General features: G+C 39.0%; 1 protein-coding gene across 2 annotated transcripts; it reads right to left on the minus strand.

The window, feature by feature from the left end:
• Window positions 1-5,053: 5,053 nt before the first annotated feature.
• smap2 (small ArfGAP2) lies at window positions 5,054-19,478 on the minus strand. 2 transcript variants are annotated; one of them, XM_068333817.1, is made up of 9 exons: window positions 19,347-19,478; window positions 10,297-10,430; window positions 9,670-9,834; window positions 9,466-9,525; window positions 9,208-9,265; window positions 8,807-8,964; window positions 8,505-8,685; window positions 7,972-8,381; window positions 5,054-7,892 (listed from the first exon to the last, which is right to left on the minus strand). In XM_068333817.1, the coding sequence occupies exons 1-9, from the start codon at window positions 19,450-19,452 to the stop codon at window positions 7,767-7,769; spliced, it is 1,398 nt and encodes a 465-aa protein (XP_068189918.1). In that variant the 5' UTR covers window positions 19,453-19,478; the 3' UTR covers window positions 5,054-7,766. The 2 variants fall into 2 exon arrangements, with proteins under 2 accessions (XP_068189918.1, XP_068189919.1); XM_068333818.1 differs by lacking the exon at window positions 9,466-9,525.
• Between the last annotated feature and the right edge of the window lie 502 nt (window positions 19,479-19,980).

Consider the following 19,980-nt stretch of genomic DNA (forward strand, 5'->3'; position numbering starts at 1 on the left):
TATGAGGTAGCGACACTGCTATTCTATAATTTTCACAGGGCAGAGTTTATATCTAGATATATAAATATACATATATATATATAAATTACTTATTTGTGTTTATGTATGTATAGGCTGCATTCTGCATGTTTGCTTGCAACCCTTGTAGTGAAACTTTTAATGTGCTTGGATCCTTTTATTTTAGCTCAACCAATGTAATGCCGGTATAGTGCCCCTTCATTATGCTGAGAAAAGAGCACTGCACTGAGGTAGAGAGGAGGATCTTGGAGGACAGGGACTGCCAAGCATGAAAGACGAGAACCAATGAGTCAGCTAGCTATCCTTTTCACAGATAAACATGTCTGATCCTGCCTTCCTCTATATAATATAAAGGACTGTTGGACCACACAGGACACTCAAGGCCAAGGCACTCTTCTGAATGTGTCCAGCTCTTGTCTGGGAGTTCTTGTGTTCTACACCCAGGGTTGTCACCCTCTCTGTATATATACCAGCATCTGCACTTCTTTGGATTTCTTTTCGATTTGCCCTCCGGCTGTGACTATTCTATCAGACTTTGACTTATCCTTCTATAAATATAAAAATGCATTTAATTTCAGATATTTTTATTATTTTTTCAATATCTTTACAGTATCATTTATGGTGGTTTTATGTGTTTCAGGGACAATAAACTCGTATTTTTCTGTCAGGCAGAGTGCTCGTAATGGAAAAAGCACTTTATGACAAAAACTTTGAATCACAAGCAGGCAGTAATTCCCCACCTGTTTTTCTTTGGTTGTACTGCAATCTGCAGTGCTGGAGCTTTTGGTGGAATGGCAGCACGGGAATGTGGTTTGAGTGTAATTTCAATTGGACATTGTAAAACTGAAACAGGTCAGTTCTGCCACTGATTTTTAAACAGAAATCAAATATTTAACATTTTCATTTACTTCCAAAAGCTATGTATTTTTATGTATATTCAAAGAATATACATGTCAGAACATTTATTTTGACATTTGGTTTATTCAAGTAACACATAAATTGAATTGAAATAAGATCAGAAGCTTTATTTTTCTTGACTTAATAATCACTTTGAATCATAGCCAACCCCACTTTATTCTTATTATCTGTATTTTGTTTCCATTTGAAAACCCTTACAGGGTCAGACTGACCTGTTCAGTAAAATGAAGTGCAGTAGGTGGGTCATCATTGATGTCCAAGTAGAGGCGAGGCAAACTGAGCAGCTGGTGTGTACTATTCTTTAAGATGAATGTTTCATCTTTATTCAGTGTTTTTCCTGTTTTCATAATCAAATCTATACACTGCTGCTTTCCAGTAGTGTTATGAGACGTGATAATGTCAAGGCAATTCCAATCTTGTGCATGTTTACGAGCTCACATTTTATTCAAGACTTGTTGTCCTCCGAGGACCACACTGCGCTTTCCTCTTTTATTCTCTGTGCAAAAAGGGGAAACTAATTTTCACTTCTCAACATTTCAGACCACAAGTATTTAGATTTTGTCACTTGAACTTTGGGATCTCTTGTTATTCTTGAATTTTTTGGGAAATTAATGATTATGGTCATTTTTGGCCTTCTTAACCCTCCCAGCATGGACACAACTGTTTTCAGACGAGCCATTGACTCTGATTCCTTATTTTGGAGCTATTCTTTCCTTAGCCGATTGTTAGCTTGTAATTGCCATGTTGATGAGGGATTTTGTGTACATGATTGGTTTTTATCTGTTTTTGTGGTCAGCTGGCATGTGCACACATTCTCTTTGGTACAGGCCTTTTGTGAGAACGAAAAAAAAAAACCCTCTTTGATTGAAGAGAGAGACAAGAAATGCCAATAACACAAAAACATTAATAGACATCTGGAATACATTTCCTGACTTGTATCACTCTCCTGCTAAATGTTAAGTGCTTGGTAAATTCCTAAAATTAATGTTGAAATTTTTCCATGTGTTTTCCAATATATTAGAGCTCGTATTAAACTGAGTATTCCCCTTACTTACTTCCCCTTATTTAGTTGGAATTATTGAAAGTAGGGGATGAAAAAATATGAATAGATGCATATATGCGCTATAGCAGATATTTTATTGAGAGCAAAGAGCTTTGTCCAAATTTTGATTTCTGCAACCAAAAGGAAAGTTGCAATACTGCCTTACATTTGAGAGCTGTTGGAGTCTGTATTAATTGGTGCATAGTGCTGTGTGTCGTGCATAATGATGAAGACAGAAAGGTGTGCATGGTAGATGTTAATGTGTAGATATTTGTTAAGAAACCTGTACACTCACATTGTGGACCACAGTGAGGGGAGTTGAAGTATCAGGGATTTCAGATATGAGCGTTAACAAACATTTATTTGGCATTTACCACAAATTACAACAAGCTTAGAATGGGATGCTAGAGCATCACACGGTTAACATGCATAAAAGTCACTATTTACTTGAACACATCGACTGAAAGAGAAGTTGAAGTCAAACAGGGTAGAGTGACATTAGTTCATTACAAAGTTTTAATGGATGTGTGAAGCTGAGTGATGTTTGAGTCATGTTAATATGAAAGTTAAGTGGTTGCAAATGAAGCAGTTTATGGGAAACAGCAGAGAGCATGTGGGGGCTGGTTAAATCTTTTAGGTTGGTGACGTTTAACATTGGTTAGAATACATTTCTTGAATGTAAAGGCTTTGGATGTTTGGAATGTAAACCCATATGCTTGCTTGCTTTTCTTTAAAATTAACATTAAACATTCTCCAACTCGGTTTTATTATGTGCAAAAAATTAATTGAGGTATCTTCAATCAACCTGAGTTGAAAATGTATCTTATTTTTGTAAAGAGAGAGGAATTATTCTGAGATGGAGGAGAGGTGGTGTGGGCAAAACCTGCCTTTAGATTTTATCAAAAAAGAGGGCTTGTTCAGTTTACAATGGCCTTATTTTGTGCAGGAGACATTACTTCGCTATTGTAGCACACAACTGAAAGTTTTGACAATGTATTTTGCTTGAATAATTGTAATGAAGTTCTATATGTGTATATGTATAGTTTTATGAATGTTTTTCTTAACCCTTACACCAGATGAGTGTAATTTTTTTGTCACTTTGTTTGCTATACCGTCTCTTTGAAGACTTTCCATGGACCTCACCTGCCTTGGTTCAGGCATCTCCTACTTTTGCTGTACTGTATGCTGTATGTTTTATTCTTTGTTTGGTCATTTACTGCTCTGTGATTGAAATAAGCATGAACGCTGTCAGGCGAAATGCAAATGTATTTATTTAAATAGCAATGTGTGTCAAAAAGAAAAGATTGCTATTTTCCCAACCCCATGCACAGATGAACTTACCACTTTATTTATAAAGCCGATGGAATTATGATTTTTGTACTTTGAATTAGAAAATGTTTATAGCATGGTCACTCTGACAATTTTCTTGTATTTAATCTTTATGAAGGTATGACTATGATATAACAATTACAATAATGACAACTGGTGAGGAAGCAGGTTTAACCCAGTCCAATATAAAACAGAAAGTCATTGAAATGCCAATAGATTTTCAAAAAATGCTGAGTTATTTTAGTAGCATGACATTAGCCTTCCATTTTCTGAAATATTTCTGGCAATAAGCATCGGGTGTAGCCTCTACTGTTCTTCACCTCTAGCCCCAGCCTCAGATCTGAGTTGTAGCAACCTCACACAGATGACTATGATGACAAATAGAAATATAGCATCAAAACACATTTTTGAACACTAGACTCAACAGAGCATGCATTGCATTGAGAATAACTGCTTTTGATATGATTAGATATGATATGTTATATGATATGATGTAACATAATATGATAGATCCCACCAGAAACAACTATTTATATTTATTTATAAAACATTTCCATTTACCTTTCGTTTTACTAATGTAGCATGCAATCCATATGTAGCAGCTGTTAACAGGAACAAAGCAAACATTACTTTTGACCTGATGGACAATTTGGGAGTTTTTGCTGCTTTGTCTGTCAGTTAATTATTATCCACCTCTACAAATGTCTAATCACAGCACAAGTTTTCCTGAGAAGGCATTTAGACTTTTTAGATGTCTGTCAAACTTTACTATGACCATTGTAGCTCCCCTTCATACTATTAAGACAATGCTCATTTTATCGAGCCCAGCAAAGCACAGATCTCTTCAATACAACCTGAGCTAAAGGTGCAATGTGGAACCTCAGATTAACATAATAATTTGAAAAGATTTGATTACAGACTATCAATTGAAAAGATGAATGGGAGTATCAAAACATTCAGCTAAGCTAAATTGAATTGCTGGTGCTGGTAGATGAGTTGTTGTCTATTCCTAACCGGCCTTAACCTTTCAACAGGGGAGTGCTACCAGACTAAGATTTTAAAGGGCAAAGCGCAACAAAGTATGAGGATTGAGGCAAAGAAGAAAAAGGGAGCTGTAATTTTATACCCGTGCTTTGTAAATGTTTTGTATGTGCAGTATTTGATAATGTAAAACTGGTATTTTTGTCGTTTGTACGCTGCAGAATTGATTACTTCAGGTGCACGTAGTTTTGTAAGAAAATAGAACCAAACTGAAGAAAAAAGGAACAATTTCTGATTCAGAAGCCTGTATTTGCATGCCCTTTGACATCCGGACGCAAAGTCAATAAAGTTTATTTGACTCACAAACCTTTTGTCGGGTGTGGATTTTAATCATTTCTATTCCAACATTAATTTAGAGCTGTGTCTCTGGCATCCTGATAAATATCAATCCAAAATTAACTTTCTTCAAGCTCTTTATTTGGTCTAAACATCCCCTGAGGAGGAATGCAAGCTGTTATATACTTCATCACTTTTTCCAAGTTGGCAACTTTTTTTGGTAAGTCTGGGCAGGGGCTATACAGTGGAGAGTTTAGAACTATTTAGATAAAATGAATAGTTACACAATTATCTGAACAGTCAGAAAATACTTTTCAGTGTCAAAACCAAGACACTGTCAAAATTTATTTGATTATTCTCCAATCAATACCAGACATCAAACATAATCAAAACAATATTTATTTTGTATATTTTCACAAAGACAAACGCTGTTTGTTACATACTCACATAGTGACTAATTGTATGAACACGGAATCAGAAGTTGCGAAGCATGTGAAAAAAAAAAAAAATCCAGAGGAAGTAGACAACTGAAAAGTACATATTCATCAATATTGTTTTCAGAAACATACAAGATAAAATTCAATAAACAATAAAAGTACACAATATCTTCATCAACAAGTACATAAAAAGATACATTCCTTCATTTGCTTTCATTTCACAGAAAATATATTGGACAAAAAAGGAATGGATTACAAGCCTCAAGTTAAAGATAATTGACAGAAACATTCAGGTGGAGCCTCCTTCTGCTCTTACAGAACTGAGACGAGTTAGATGACAAATTGTCTGAGGGGGATTTTATTCCCAGTAGAGAAAATGACTGCTACTGTGTCACATTGTTGCCTCAGTTGTCACAAAATAAGCTAAATGTGAAAAAAAAAAAAAAAAACCAGGAAGGAGATAGAGTGAGTTTGGGGAGCCGGTACTAGGAGTCTTATTATGTTGCTCCTTTTACATTCGTGCTCCTTGCATTAAAATGGCATAAAGGAATGAAAACAATAGTTACACTAATGGCTTCATGCTTAGGGGAATGGAAATAGAAACACTTTAGGAGAAAACGGTGCACACAGATGGTTTGTAGAGGCGGGTGTGGGCGAAGTGTGAAGGGCCGACGACAACATGGAGATGAGACAGATTGTGGTCACACAATCACTTTTTCAATTCACAATGTGGTTCGAACTAATTGTTAACTCCCCGAATGACTTGAAAATGTTCTTGACAGCCTGGTCACAGTTTGCTCCTGAATTTGCAGTATTGTTGAAACTCAGTCGACTCAAAACATTGACCAAACAACATTCAAAAGACATGAGTGCTTGACAGAGTCATTTAACCAAAAACTAAAAGCGCAAAAGCAATACTCTCGTCTTTGTGTTTGAAATTAGTCCGGTATGATTGAGAAAACATTCAGGACAAACATTCAGTGAGATTTTTTTGTTGGTCTTAGTCAAACTAATCGACAAATAGAGAAAAACATTAAAGGATACACATTCCAGAGACATTTTCCATCTCAATAAACACACAGTACATACAATCAGAGCTAGAAATACATTCTCCTCATGCAATTCAGTGGAAGAACCTGAAACATGATTATCTGTACCTTCAGGTTTTCTCATTGTCCGCCTCTCTGCCTTTATTCGTCTTTATAAGGAGCATTCTTCTATAACCAAGACCTCTATTGTACAAGTAGATCGACTTGAGGTGTGTCCGTGTGCAACAACTCAACATTCACACGATATGGCATGCAAATACCTCTTTATTTTTTTTTAGTTTCCAGCTCTTGCAGGATAAATAGCACAGTGGATTGATAAACCCAGACATTCACAATGTGAAAGCAGATGTAACCAAATGCGAATTAAAAAAAAAGAAATGCTGAACTGTATTTCCTTCCAATCTCTAATTAATTGGCTATAATAAAGCACAGAAATATTTCTATAAAGCTTGAACTGATCTTTGGTTTCCTTTGACTTAAAATGAGATATTAGTTGAAAAACCAGCCCTCTGTAAATTGAATACATATTGTAATTAAAATTTTTGGGTGGGCTTTAAAGCTGCTCTGTCTCGCCAACAAGAATGTATTAACTAGAAATATTTAAATTAAGATAAAGGAATGAATGAATATTATCAGATGGGTGTGACTAACTAAATACTAATATAATTTTGTACTGCTTCGCACAAAGCAAGACAAATTCTTCTGTCTTACAGCTTCAAAATCAGATAATAAAACTAGCCTAGCCTAGCATAGATTGATTTTCATATCACCTAGAACCTTTAAAAGTACTGTATAGAAATTTCCCTCTATGCTTGACAGAGGCTGGAAAACATTTCTAGCTGCTTCTTCGTAATAATTGTTGTGGCTGAAACAAATCACATTTTTGCCATATGTTTCAAATGAGATAAGACTGTACATTAATGTTGGGTAACAAGAATAATCCAGCATAAATTGAATATATGCTGAACCCTCCCACTCTGACGAAAATGGAACTATCACAAGAGGAGAGTTAGCTCAGCAAAAAAGAATTAATCTGAGATGTCAAACCAATGTCCTTTTATTGTATTTTGGTCGTACTGTGCACCGACTGTATCATACAGAACTGAAATCTAATCAGCGGTGAAATGTTTCACCTGTTTTGCAGTGTTCACGCAAAGGCATTTGCCATATTTTCCTTCCCAATCTTAATCTCAGCAAATAATCTCATTTATATCTTTATTTACATTAACCAATCCCATTTTCACAAGACTAAATGTTTGGATTCATTGATTCTGATCAAGACAGTGTAAAATTATCAACAAAAATCCCCCCAAACCTTTCTCACACAGTCACACACAGGCTATTAACAAAGAAAGAGGTGAAGTCTTAACCAGTGAAACTTTGAACCCTGTTGTATTGGTCATTATATGAAAATGTTCTGAAGGCAAGCATGGACATCAGAAAAACATTGCCATGGAAGAGGAAGCATGGGTAGAGAGGAGAGAGAAAGAGAGGTAGTAGTAGTTTTCCCAAATATTCTTCTTCTTAGCATCCTCTTCTTCCTCCCTTGTATTACAGCACGTCTCACAGAGAGTCTCATCCACAGATTCCTACAACTCAGTTCCCCTCTCTTTTGTGGGTTATTGGCATGACATCGCTTCTTGAATATCGACGAGATCACTTCCAAATGTGTGCCGCCATGCGTGCTGAACTTGGAGTTGTTGAGCCTCCCATGTGCTGATTGCTGTATCCCATCATGCCGTTGGTGTTGTAAAGATTCATGCCGGCCATGTGGTGTGTCATCTGAAAACCACAAATCAAAAATTCTTATTAGCTGCAACTCCTATGGAATGAAAACATGTATGAAAACACACATGCAAACCTGGGCAAGGTTCCACTGCAGCTGCTGTGCATGTTGCACTCCATATAGGTGATGACTCGGTAAACCCCCGACCTGCTGCTGTCCCATAATGCCATTTTGCTGCTGTAACATCGTCCCAGTTTGCTGCTGTGCCATCATTCCACTTTGCTGCTGTCCCGTCACGCACTGGGTCATCCCTGTCATATATGGTGACGCCATGACGCCACTAGGCTGAGACATGACACCATGCGGACCCATCAAGCCATTCTGCTCCCTCATCATGCTATTCTGATGAACTCCAACCATGGCTGGTGGCTGCTGTCCCATCATCTGTGATGTCATCATAGAACCTCCAATTCCCCCTGCCTCAGCCAGAGAATGGTATGATCCATATGGGTGTGTTAGGTACCCCATTTGGTTCATGTACAAGCCTGCCAGATAAAAATGGAAAAAATAAACTTGGGAGAAAGACTTTTATGCCTTTATAACCAATTGACAATTGGCTTGTCTTTTTAATGGAATAAAACATTGTGTGAAGGCTCTCCAGTTCTTACCATGAGTAGCCATACTGCTGGCATGTACTGAGGGGGCGGAGGCATACAGGGAGAGAATAGAGTCCTTGGAGAGTTTCTTGACAGCACCTTCCTCTGCTTTGGGAGCCGGGTCGAGGAACAGACTGAGGTTTTCAGGCACAGATGCTGTCACTCTGCTCTGAGGCATGGAACTGGAAACAAGCTGAAGGGAAGTATTAGAGACACAGAGGAAGTAGTAAGGTAATCATGAACAAAGGGACAGAATATTAGTAGGGGTGCCAAACAGGTACAATGAAAACAGATTTCAGTGAAGCACTCCCTACTGTGGTTTTAGTGGAGGAAGCGGAGGAGGGTGTTGGAAGGGAGCTGAAAAGATCCAGTGCAGAGTGTGCCAGAGCTGGATTTGACACTGCGGGGCTCACATTGCTGCCTGGTATACATCCTCCACCTTTAGGTGCTGCAGGACTTGGAGCAGGGACGTCTGAGACAGGGTAGAGGGAAGCATGGTTGTAATGATTTAACTTGTACTTGGCCTGCAAATGTTAGTAATTGGAAAGATAGGATCATTAAAGTATTGGTTTCTGACTGCAATGACATCTGGAAAGAACATTCCAATACATAATTTAAAATATAGCTGTGGTAACCAAGAGTCAGCTGACTGTACTGTTAAGTTATGTATGATGTATTATACTCTAAAGTGCTGTTTCTGCATGAGATGCAATACCTAATCCAAGTAGGTCTGTAACAGTCTGGGCATCCGTCTTCGGGCTGATGTCTTTTTTCTGCCTCAAAGAAAAAGCTTACATCACTAATGCACTTTAAATGCGCTGACAAATAAGGCTGAATACAGTGTGGTGTAATCTGTGGTGTAAATAATTGACACATTCTCCCCTCTTTCTTTAGCTCGTTAGAAAACAAGAAATTTAACTAACTACTCTATTACTGAAATGCAACCAGTACGGGCAAGAAATGTTGCACTCACCAACTTCATCTTCTCAAACACAACAGGCTCTTTGGGTATATTGTCACAGCTCTTTTCTTTCTATACAGCGAAAACAAATGTTAGTTTTGCAACCTCTTTTGTGTTCTGTCTGTTTTTCTGTCTGCGAATTCTGTTTGAAACAAACCACAACGTTTTTTCCGAGGTCTGTGTGTGTGTGTGTGTGTGGGGGGGGGGGGGACTCACCCTCAGCATTTGGATGTCAATGACCTTATCCATGTACTTTTTCTTATCATACTTGTCCCTGATGAAGATCTCTGCAGACTGGTCTGTTTCCGGCCGCTGGAAGCACTCAGGTAAGAAAGCCTCGTAGAGACGCTTGGCTTTGGCATTTCCCATCTCCTGAACACACTGGTGACAACGGAACAGAATGCACTATGTCACATTTGGTGATCCAGGGAAGTGCACAGTCCAGTAAACTTGATAAATGATACCGCTTATGTGCTATTCTTATTTTGCTGAAATCCTTATAATGAAATAGCAATAAATCTGTGATGAAAGAGATCAATATCTGATGAAAGGAAAATAATAAGATAAATATTTTGTCAAGCAGAATAGATTTAGATAAAGGACAACATGCTTATGTGCTTTCTTCCTGAAGGTCTGACTAAGCGAGTAGCTGATTAGTTCAGATTAGCATGTAGGTTGAAAACAAATGTGACTGTAACTATGATATATCTAGACCTATGTTATATCAAACCAGCTATCTTGGACTGATATTTTATGAGAAAACGTACTGCATCCGATTGCACACATTAACATGAAGCAAATGTTCAAGTCTTGATTCATAGATCTTGTAACGTGACCTCTGACCTGGACCTGTTCTTGTGTCCACTGGTCCAGATTGACGGACTTGACCTTGGAGATGTGGACCCCAAGGTTTCGATGGATTCCAGCACAGCGGATGCAGACGAAGATACCCAAATTCCAGGATGCCCATCTTGGACCTGGAGGAAAGAGGAAGATGATGATTTATATTTAAAGAAGAGGGTCTTTGGAGAACTCTAAATAGGGAACTAGGTGACGGAACAGAAACAAAACATAATAGAGAGGTAGTGGAATTGAAAAGTTAATTTCAGTCTAATTATAGATGGACAACGCAGACATTCAATTCCAAGACTGAATTCACAGGGGAACTCATCCAATCCTGTCAAATTCATTTGCTGTCCTGATAAGTAGTGGGATCCCGAAGGAGAGTCACCATACCTTGTTGAGTGAAAAGAAAGTCGACAGAAAGTTTGTGTCTTCAAAGCTGTCAAGATCCCTGCCTGACCAGACAACTCTGAGATGGGGGGAGATAAAAATAACCCTGACAGACTGTTTTCCTGCTGAAATTATGCAACCACCGTCTTCAGGGAATAAAATCAACGATAATCCCAGTACTGGTGCCTTTCCACCCGATGCTCCTTACATTATATTTTGCCTTACCTCTCTTCCTCCATCTTGTTCTACTTCCCCTCACTTCTCTCTATCTCAAGTCAGCTGATGGGTTGTTTTTTTTGCCTCCATCTCTCCACTGGAGTCCTGGTCTGCAATCTTACTACAAGTTGATGCACTGTGGCCTTTCTAACACTGGATGGAGCAGCAGCTTTTAAGTTAGACATCTCATTGAACTCTCCTGTCTGCCAGTAACACTGAGCAGTAAAAGAAAGGTCGTTCTGTGCAAATGGAAGGGGGAAGTCACATGTCACAAGCGAGAACACGCAGAACCATCCTCTTAACAGCAGTTATAGAAGCACTGTCTCTCATCGCAGACTCATAAGAGCCTCTTGTCTTGGCTGCATTCTGATTGTTGATTCATAAAAGGTTCAGTCTATGGGCTTAAGTAGAAGGTAATCATAAGATGGGAGATGCATCCACATGTATTTCTAGTTGACCTGGTTTGTAGGCTATAATTTCAAGACGGAAAGGGAAGGACATCATTGAGCAAAGACGTAAATGGAAGAACAGAGGGCAAATCTGGATCCATACACAAAAAGGTCACTAGACACAGTATTCCCATCGCCCTTACAGTCTGGCCTGCTTGGCACATGTAAATGCTGACATTGGCGTGAAAAGGAGAGATTGTCCATTGAGCTTAAATTCCTGAATACAGGAATTAGTTTCTCATCCTAATTAATGCCTGCTGGCCCCCATTTCTCATCTCTATGTTTCATCCACCAGCATCACCTCCATCATGTTTTTGACCTCATGTCCATCCATATCTCTAACTGATAGATAATTCTCCTTTTCTGTTACATCCTCCATTACTTACTCTGTGGGGCATTACCCACTTGCTGCCTCATTTTTGTTCTCTTTCATTAGCATACATTCCCTTCAGCCATGCAAACGACCCAGCTCTATGGCAAGATTGATCTGTTTGTCCAGTGATTTTTTCCCAGACTGAAAAATCTCAACAGCTCCTGGGTGGACTGCCATAAAAGGATGAGAAGCCCTGAATCATTGTAAATATGTGGAATACCCAATACAAAACAAAATTACAAAAAACCCCCAACAACAACAAAAAAACAGCACATAAATATTTTCCTTACAAGCTTGCTGAAATTCAGCCCAAAGCAGAGCAGCAAGCAGAACTTCAAACAGTTGCTAACAAAAGGACAGAGGACTGGACTTCAAATGTTGGATGTGGTGGGGTCCCGTAGAAAGTCAATGCTAAGACAAGAAAAAAGCTGGATCTGGATCAATGCGCATCCAGAGAATGATGCACCATCATCAGTGATGAATTTGCATAAGTAGTGGTCATGGGCCCGCTTGAGTGGAGAGAGAGAGAGAGAGAGAGAGAGGCTTTTAAGCTACTGAAAGCTACAGAGTTCTCTCTAGAGCTGCATGCACAGCTGGATCGTCTTGATGAACAAAGTCTTTCAGTCACATTGATTTCTGCTCTGATCCACAGCGGCAGGAAAGGAACACAGAGCAGGGAATTTATCTTCACTTTCACTTTTCAATGCATTGTAGCAATGAGCTGACATCACATTGGAAGAGAAAACGTATTTTCTTTCATGAATGTACAGAGACATGAGCGGAAAAAAGATAGTGGATGAGGATGAGTTGCTGCTTCAAGCAAAGGAGTTTAAGTATCTGTATCACACCCTTGTGGTGTCGAGGGAGTAGAGCCAGAAGACAAAGCTCTTTATCAGCTGATCTATGGTCAAAATCCATCACCCATGGTCATGAGCATTGGGCAGCACAAAAAAAGAAATCAGACACGAGCTGCCCCCCGTCTTTGAAGGATTTCCAGATATGTTCTCAGTTTATTGAGTTGGACATATCTCATATAGCCTGAGAATGCCTCAGGAACCCCAAGGAAGAACTTTAAAGTGTTGCTCGGGATACGGACATCTGGAATTTACTGCGTAGTCCTTACTGCCACCATGAACTGACCTTGGACAGGGAGAAAGTGAATGAATGGATGGATAGATGGGCAGATGGATGTTTGAGGTGAATTAACATAAACAATCCAGTGATCCTGGACTGAGGCATACATGTATCAAGTCATTGCTTGCTTGGCGTGAACATATCCTTCCTGTTTCCATTAAATGGAATATTTATCACTCTGATCCGTGCATGTCAGTTGGTGTTAGCACAAGTGACATTAGAGAAGGAAATAAGATAACGTACTCAGTGAATCTAACCTATCCAGAGTACCACAGCAGCTTTACACTTCCAATCAATGCAGCACTTGGGTAAAAACCTATTAAAAGTTTGTCTGTCCAGCAACAAAACACAGATCCAGATACTCTGAACAGATATTGTAGGTGGATGTAGGCGGAATAGACGTCTATAAAAAGGAAGTATTTCTGTGTCACTGGGTTTGTACTGCAGTGTTCATTCCTACTGCTAAGTAACGCAACACATAATCCTCTTCACTTTTAGTGATCTAAAGACAACACCTTACTCAAATGAAATAGTTTCTCACCATTGATTACAAATGTGTACTCTCTTTTTCCAAGATAAACCACCCAAAATGAGCGGTTTTACATGCAAGACTGGTGAAATACATTGAGGGAAAAACAAGACTCTGATTAACAAATGTTCTGCTTGAAGCATAACAGCAGCAGAGATGGCTGAAGTGTGAACAACAAGGAGGAATTTCATAGTAATAAAATGGTGGACTCAGCTGTTTGAGACCCGCTGGGATGTGCAGAGGGAATGAAGAGCAGGGAGCACAAGCAGAGCTCTATAATGAACCTCACTGTCACTCACACGCATACTTGCGTTGCGACATTTGGGAGGACCTTTAGTGACTATTTTGCAATAATTCAGTGCAAATACTTTAATCCTTACCGTTCATAGACATGAATTCAGTGTTACACCAGTGTCTTTGAAATGCTATGCACACGGGTGCTATGTTACATCATTATTAACATTGTCTTTTTTATATGTGACTTGTTTTGGTTGAGTATCGTGCACACCGTGGCCAGCTTATGTCCTCGTGATGGTATTTTTTCACTACGTTTGGGCTCAAGTCATGACCTGAATCATTAAGGATTAGCAAGATTATATCATTCAAAGATTCAAATCGATTTTCGATTATCTTCTAATATCTGGAATATATCCATCTGAATGGCCAAAGCCAGGATTTTTCCTCTTTTGGGACTTTTTGGACACTGTTTTCACACATAAACTACTGAAGAAATTGCGTGAAATTGGGTTAAAGGGTAGGGAATGCTTCAGGGAAGAAATCATTAAATTTTGGAGCTCAATCCTGATGAAAACAACCACTGTAATGAAATGTGTTTTTTCTTGGATGAATAAATGTACAAAAGTACTGGCCCCCTGTTCTCTCCGCTCAGCCAAACGACTCCAGAAGTTCCCTGATGACTTCTGAATGATCCAATGTTGACCTAAATGACAACAATGACAGAGTTCACCTGTGTGTCATTTGGTCTCACATTTGCACGTCCTACTTTTCAGTTTTTTATTTTTAAACACAACATAAAATGATGAATAAATTTGGTTATACTTCACGATTGTGTCTCACACGTTGTTGATTCATGAAACATGTTTTCAGTTTGTTATCTTTAAGTTTGAAGTCTGAAATGTGGCAAAATATCAACAAGTTTTTTGGGGGGCCAATACTTTCGCAAGGCACTGTGCCATGAGACGATTTTTAGGTGCAAAGACACAATGCGGAAACTGAGCTTCATTGGCAGAGATTTGTGATCCCCGAGTGTCATCTCCTCATAATATTCGTCACGTTAAATACCAAACAGAACTATATTTAAGAGCCAGTGATTCCAAAATGACCTTCAGGGTGGGGGAACACAGTATTGTTCAACTAAGGATGAGTTGGACTAAGTCTTGGACTGTATTGTGTCATACTTGAAGTTTCTTTTAAATCTCTGCGACATTTCTACACTAACACATACGTATGTCCATGTACACAACCACTGACTAGCATCCACAAGAATAGGAGCAGGTGATGTGGCTCATTAGCTACATTCCACAAGATTAAACTATAACCTCTCCATAGGTTTGTGTAATCCTACCAAAGCTCAGTCATCATTGGATCCTACGCCCAACCACACGCACGCACGCACGCACACACACACGTATATAGACAAATATCCCATCCTTCAGGTCAACTGGATCCAAACTGATCTACAAGCCCTGAGGCCTTCCAGTGACCCAGTCCCAGTCTGAGCTAAACAGATGCACCCCTATCGATAATTCACTAATACACAAGCACCATCTGTGTTCTGGTCCGAGTCACGACTGCTATCCTGCAGGTGAGTCATCAAGTTTCAACAGATTGCATTCTGCAAAAGATGAGCAGCTTCACAAAGCTCATCTTGCTTTTCTTCTTCATTTTGGTCCAATAATTGATATTATTATTCACACTCTGTAGTACTTGTCCTTGTGGGTGTGTGTTCTAAATTGATATCATTTGTAACAAAATCATGGCCGATAATACTAAATAAAAAAAAAAATCTTCAGAACCTGTTTTTATTAAATTTGAAATCTATCACAACACAGACAGTTCTGGTTTTGCTGCGTGTTAACTTAATTCATGTCTATGGGCCTAGGGGAATAGAAATTGATGACACAATTTCAACTGACAAAGGTAAAGTCGAGAAGAGTGTCGAGTGTGCCCTTTGAAGAACTCGGTCCCTGAATGGAACCACTGCAGATGAAGACGTTAAAAGGTGCCCACCTAGTATACCTCGTCTTTAACTGCTGCCTCATTGAGGGGACTGGTGTCGACATCCAGTTCTAACAATGCCGTGTGGATCTCAGCTGGAGGGTTGGTGGTTCAATCACCTGCTGCAGCAACCTACATGTTAATGTTCTTGATACTAAACCTCTAATTGCACCCGATGACTGTTCCATTTGCATGTGGGCGACGGTGTGAATGCTGGCTGCTGTCAATGAACAGTGTTGAATGTGTGTGTGTTTGTGTGTGTCTGTGTGGTTGTGTGTGTGCGAATGGGTACAACTTAGCTCATGTTGTCAAGTGCTGTAAGCTGGCAGTCAGACTAGAAAGGTGTTGTAAGTACAGTGCATAAAACATGTAACAGGTTTATCTGTCCGTTTCTCCTTGGCACAGTGAGACTCTACAGATAGATAGGGATAAATATCAGCCAATCACCAACTTGTTTCATTGGAAATCCCTGCTGGCACATGATTGGATAAGATTAAGGGTTGTGAGGGGAGGAGAGCAGTGGCAAAGGAATAAGGCATGGTATCTCCAGGTAATATCTCTAAGGCAACCAACGCTTGGTGTGTGTACGTACACACACAAACACAATGGAGCAAATAAAGAAGGAAGGCAAACACACGCACACGCACACGCACACACACACACACACACACACACACACACACACACACACACACACACACACACACACACACACACACACACACACACACACACAGCACCCCTTGAGACTGCAGCTAGAGGTTTAAGTGTTGACTACATTATGCACCTGCCTTTCAATCCTCTTCTCATTATTTTCTGGCAGTAGTGAGAATTTATTGTCGAAGTGTCACAGTATGAGGAAGTGATGAAAACAAATACTAGAGGGAAGGAGAAACAGGAAGTTGCGTAGCACAAACAGCACACTGCAGTCAAAATGCAGAGATATATTTGACTGGCGTCTGTGGAGTAAACCTAAATCGTGATGCCCTGATAGCATCCCTAGTTTAGGTGAAGTCAGCTCTAACTTGACTTTATACAACTTGCAGCTTCCTCTTTGATCACCTCATAGGGAGGAACGCGATAAACACATGATAATCTCTGTTAAAGCAAATAAGATTAGAGCTAACCTCATCACACAGCCATATGGCTAAAAGCCTGATGAGGCATTGAGAAGAGGAGGGGACTGATGAGTTTCAGGCCGACACGTGTGCAGTTTTTGGGAGAGTGAGAACTTGTTATCTCGCACTCAGACAAATTGAAAGTACACATTTAAGAATATGTGAATTCCCTTTGCTTTACTTGATAATAATGGTGTTTTAGGTATTTTTAAAAAAGTTAATCCACAGTAAATGAAACTGAATAAATACCACGTCTATGAAGATTATGTCAGTTTGTTGCACACTGACATCACTAATCAATAAAAGTTATACTTCTTGAGCGCTTAATTTGGAATGTGAAAAAAAAGACAAGTGTATCTTTTTTCTTTTCAAGCCCATCATTTAAAAGATGTCTATTTATTTGCTATGCTTCAGTAATGCCTGATCAGTTTGCTTTTCAATATTGACTTTTAAAGAGTCAGAGGTGTTTTTTCCTGATGTCTTACGGTATCCTAAGTTCTATTAATACCTTGAAAAAGACCATCCAAAAGGAAAAAAAAGCCTCATATTGATAACTAAGCATCTGTGGTGTGTAAATGTTAAAACGAAGCAAGATTTTAAAAAACAATGCAAAAAATGTTTGTTTTTTCTTTGGCTGAAATACGATGTTCATTAAAGTGGATTTCAGGTTTTGCTGATGAACAATTATCTTTTTCTGTGTTCTTGCCTCTTATGATGTGATTGTGGTATGTCCGCACCAGCACCCTGAATAATATTTATGAAATAGAGGCAGAAATATAGACTTACTCAATAAAAAGTGAAAAAAAAAAGAGTCAAACTGAGAAATCGTAGAGCACCAGTCCAAATGAACAACTGGAGATCAAAACAGCTTCCCATGTGTTTGCTTAACCTCTATGAACGTTCCTTATGTTTGAACTAAACATTACTAAAAGGCAAAAGACTCAAAGGTCTCAATTCATTCTTTTCACTCATATATGTGTTTATTTAAGCAAAGAATCAGATTAAAAGACGCTTTTAAGTCGTATTGTGACTCAGACTTGAGAGCGCCTTGCACACTTGTTGTACTTGTCTGTCTTCATCTGTGTTTATTGAGCACTCAAAAACTGGTCTGAATATCAATGAATAGGCTTAGAAAATATCTCACTTAATTATGAGAAACGACATTCTCATATTTGTCAAGTTTTTATAAGGAGATGCCAGTGTCCCATTCTTGGGAACATGCAGTGAATTATTCACAAATGAATTCAGGGCCTTAACTTGAGTAACTACTCAAGTAACTAGTAACTACTCTGTATATCTGAAGTGTGAATAGTGACATGCAGCTGCCCTGTGCAGACATTTCCTGACAAGGTGTGGTGATGACAATCTTACCGATTTCAACAGGAGTTACATCACATTATGTTTGAAATCTAGCCACAGGACATTATGTATTGACATGAAATGATGAATTCATTTCTTCTGTTTCCTGTAAAACCTGATGTGTGTGTAAATATAAAAACGAAATAGTACGTGACTACCCTCTACACATAATTACTGTTAATAGACACATCAGGTTTGCCTCTGGGAATCAGCTACAAGTATATTAGTGAAGTGGTAATGAGTGCATAGCACGTTATCTGCTGATGTGCAACCCACTAGTGGCACATGGATCTCATGAACTTATTGACAAGTGACTCTTCAATAATGTAGAATTTGCTGATTTAATGTCCAACCTGCTGTATTTTTGGCCAAAACAGCAGTGTTTACACACCAGTATCACAAAACAGGTTTAGCAAATTGCTTATGACATAGTTCAAGGCTGCAGAGACACTGACTATCCGTATATGTTGGCTCACAACCAGCATTTAAAAATAATAACATAATAAAATAGATATACTGTAGATAGATAGATAGATAGATAGATAGATAGATAGATAGATAGATAGAGAACAATAGATAGATAGATAGATAGATAGATAGATAGATAGATAGATAGATAGATAGATAGATAGATAGATAGATGTGTATAATACATTTTAAAAAGGAATGGACAGTCTAATTCACCAACATTCCAAACAAAAATTGGAATGTAGGTGATTCCTGTGTTGTAGGCTACATAAAACATTCTTGACAATAATTTTTTTTTTTTTTTTTAACTTAAATAATTTAAAAAATACATTCAATGCAAAGCTGGGCAATTGTGGTAATTTTATGGTGGGAGTCAGACTTCTGCACAGACTGCACAGGGGTAAAGAGAAGTCAGTACAAGTTGTCTGTATGATCAGGATTCACGTTTTTGTTCAGTAATTTCTAGGGGCCACAATAAAATGTTGACGGATGATCATATTTTCTTTCATTACATTTCAATGATCACGCAGATGAGACGCATATCTCGTAAAACACACCGACCTGCCGTGGCTACCTGTCGATTGGAGGGAGCTGGCATGATGTAACAGCATGCCACGCTCCAGCATCGTGTCTTGTAACGTAGTACAGCGTAATTGGTTGAGGGATGATGATTGCAATGCCGCATTTTCCATCGTAGTGAATGAGAAAGAGGGTCGCTCCACACAGTGATCATCAGCGAGCATGAACGAGGTCAGAACACCGGTGAACACACGTACCTTTCGATTCGCAGTCAGCGCAGTATTTATTGTCTTCCAACGCCAGTAAAGAGTTGAGGACAGCCTGGTATCTGTCAACGTCTTTCACAGATTTACCCGTCATCATCGTAATGGTCCAGATCCTCCACAGCCCCGGTAGTCCGCGCCGGCTACAGTTGAATATCCTCTAGTTTGACCAAATGAAGCCGGTGTGAAGCCGACGCGCTCCGTTCCTGTCTTCGATGTCAAAGCAGAGCGAGTTTGTTTCACGATAGGACGATTTCTATTCCGCAACCAACATGCAGGTAATTAGACATGCAAATTCCCGAATTGAAACTCAATGTTAAGGATATCAGCATATAATTAATAAATAAATTTAAAAAAAAAAAAAAAAAGCCTGACCCCGACTTTGAGCGCATCTGTTATCTATCGCTGCTGAGATATTGAATCTTCTGGTTTTCAGATCACTCTACCTCCCGCCCTCTCTCCCTCTCTCTCTCTCTCTCTCTCTGCCCCTCCTCTATGTCGCTCTCTCTCCCGCACACACGCACACAGTCAAATACATTATATTTTAGATTGTTATCAAGCACAAGTGTACAGCGTATATATTCACTAAATTTGCAAATGAAAAACACGTTGCTGAAATATCAGACTA

Source organism: Antennarius striatus, chromosome 14, assembly GCF_040054535.1.
Source record: "Antennarius striatus isolate MH-2024 chromosome 14, ASM4005453v1, whole genome shotgun sequence".
Classification (NCBI taxonomy): domain Eukaryota; kingdom Metazoa; phylum Chordata; class Actinopteri; order Lophiiformes; family Antennariidae; genus Antennarius; species Antennarius striatus.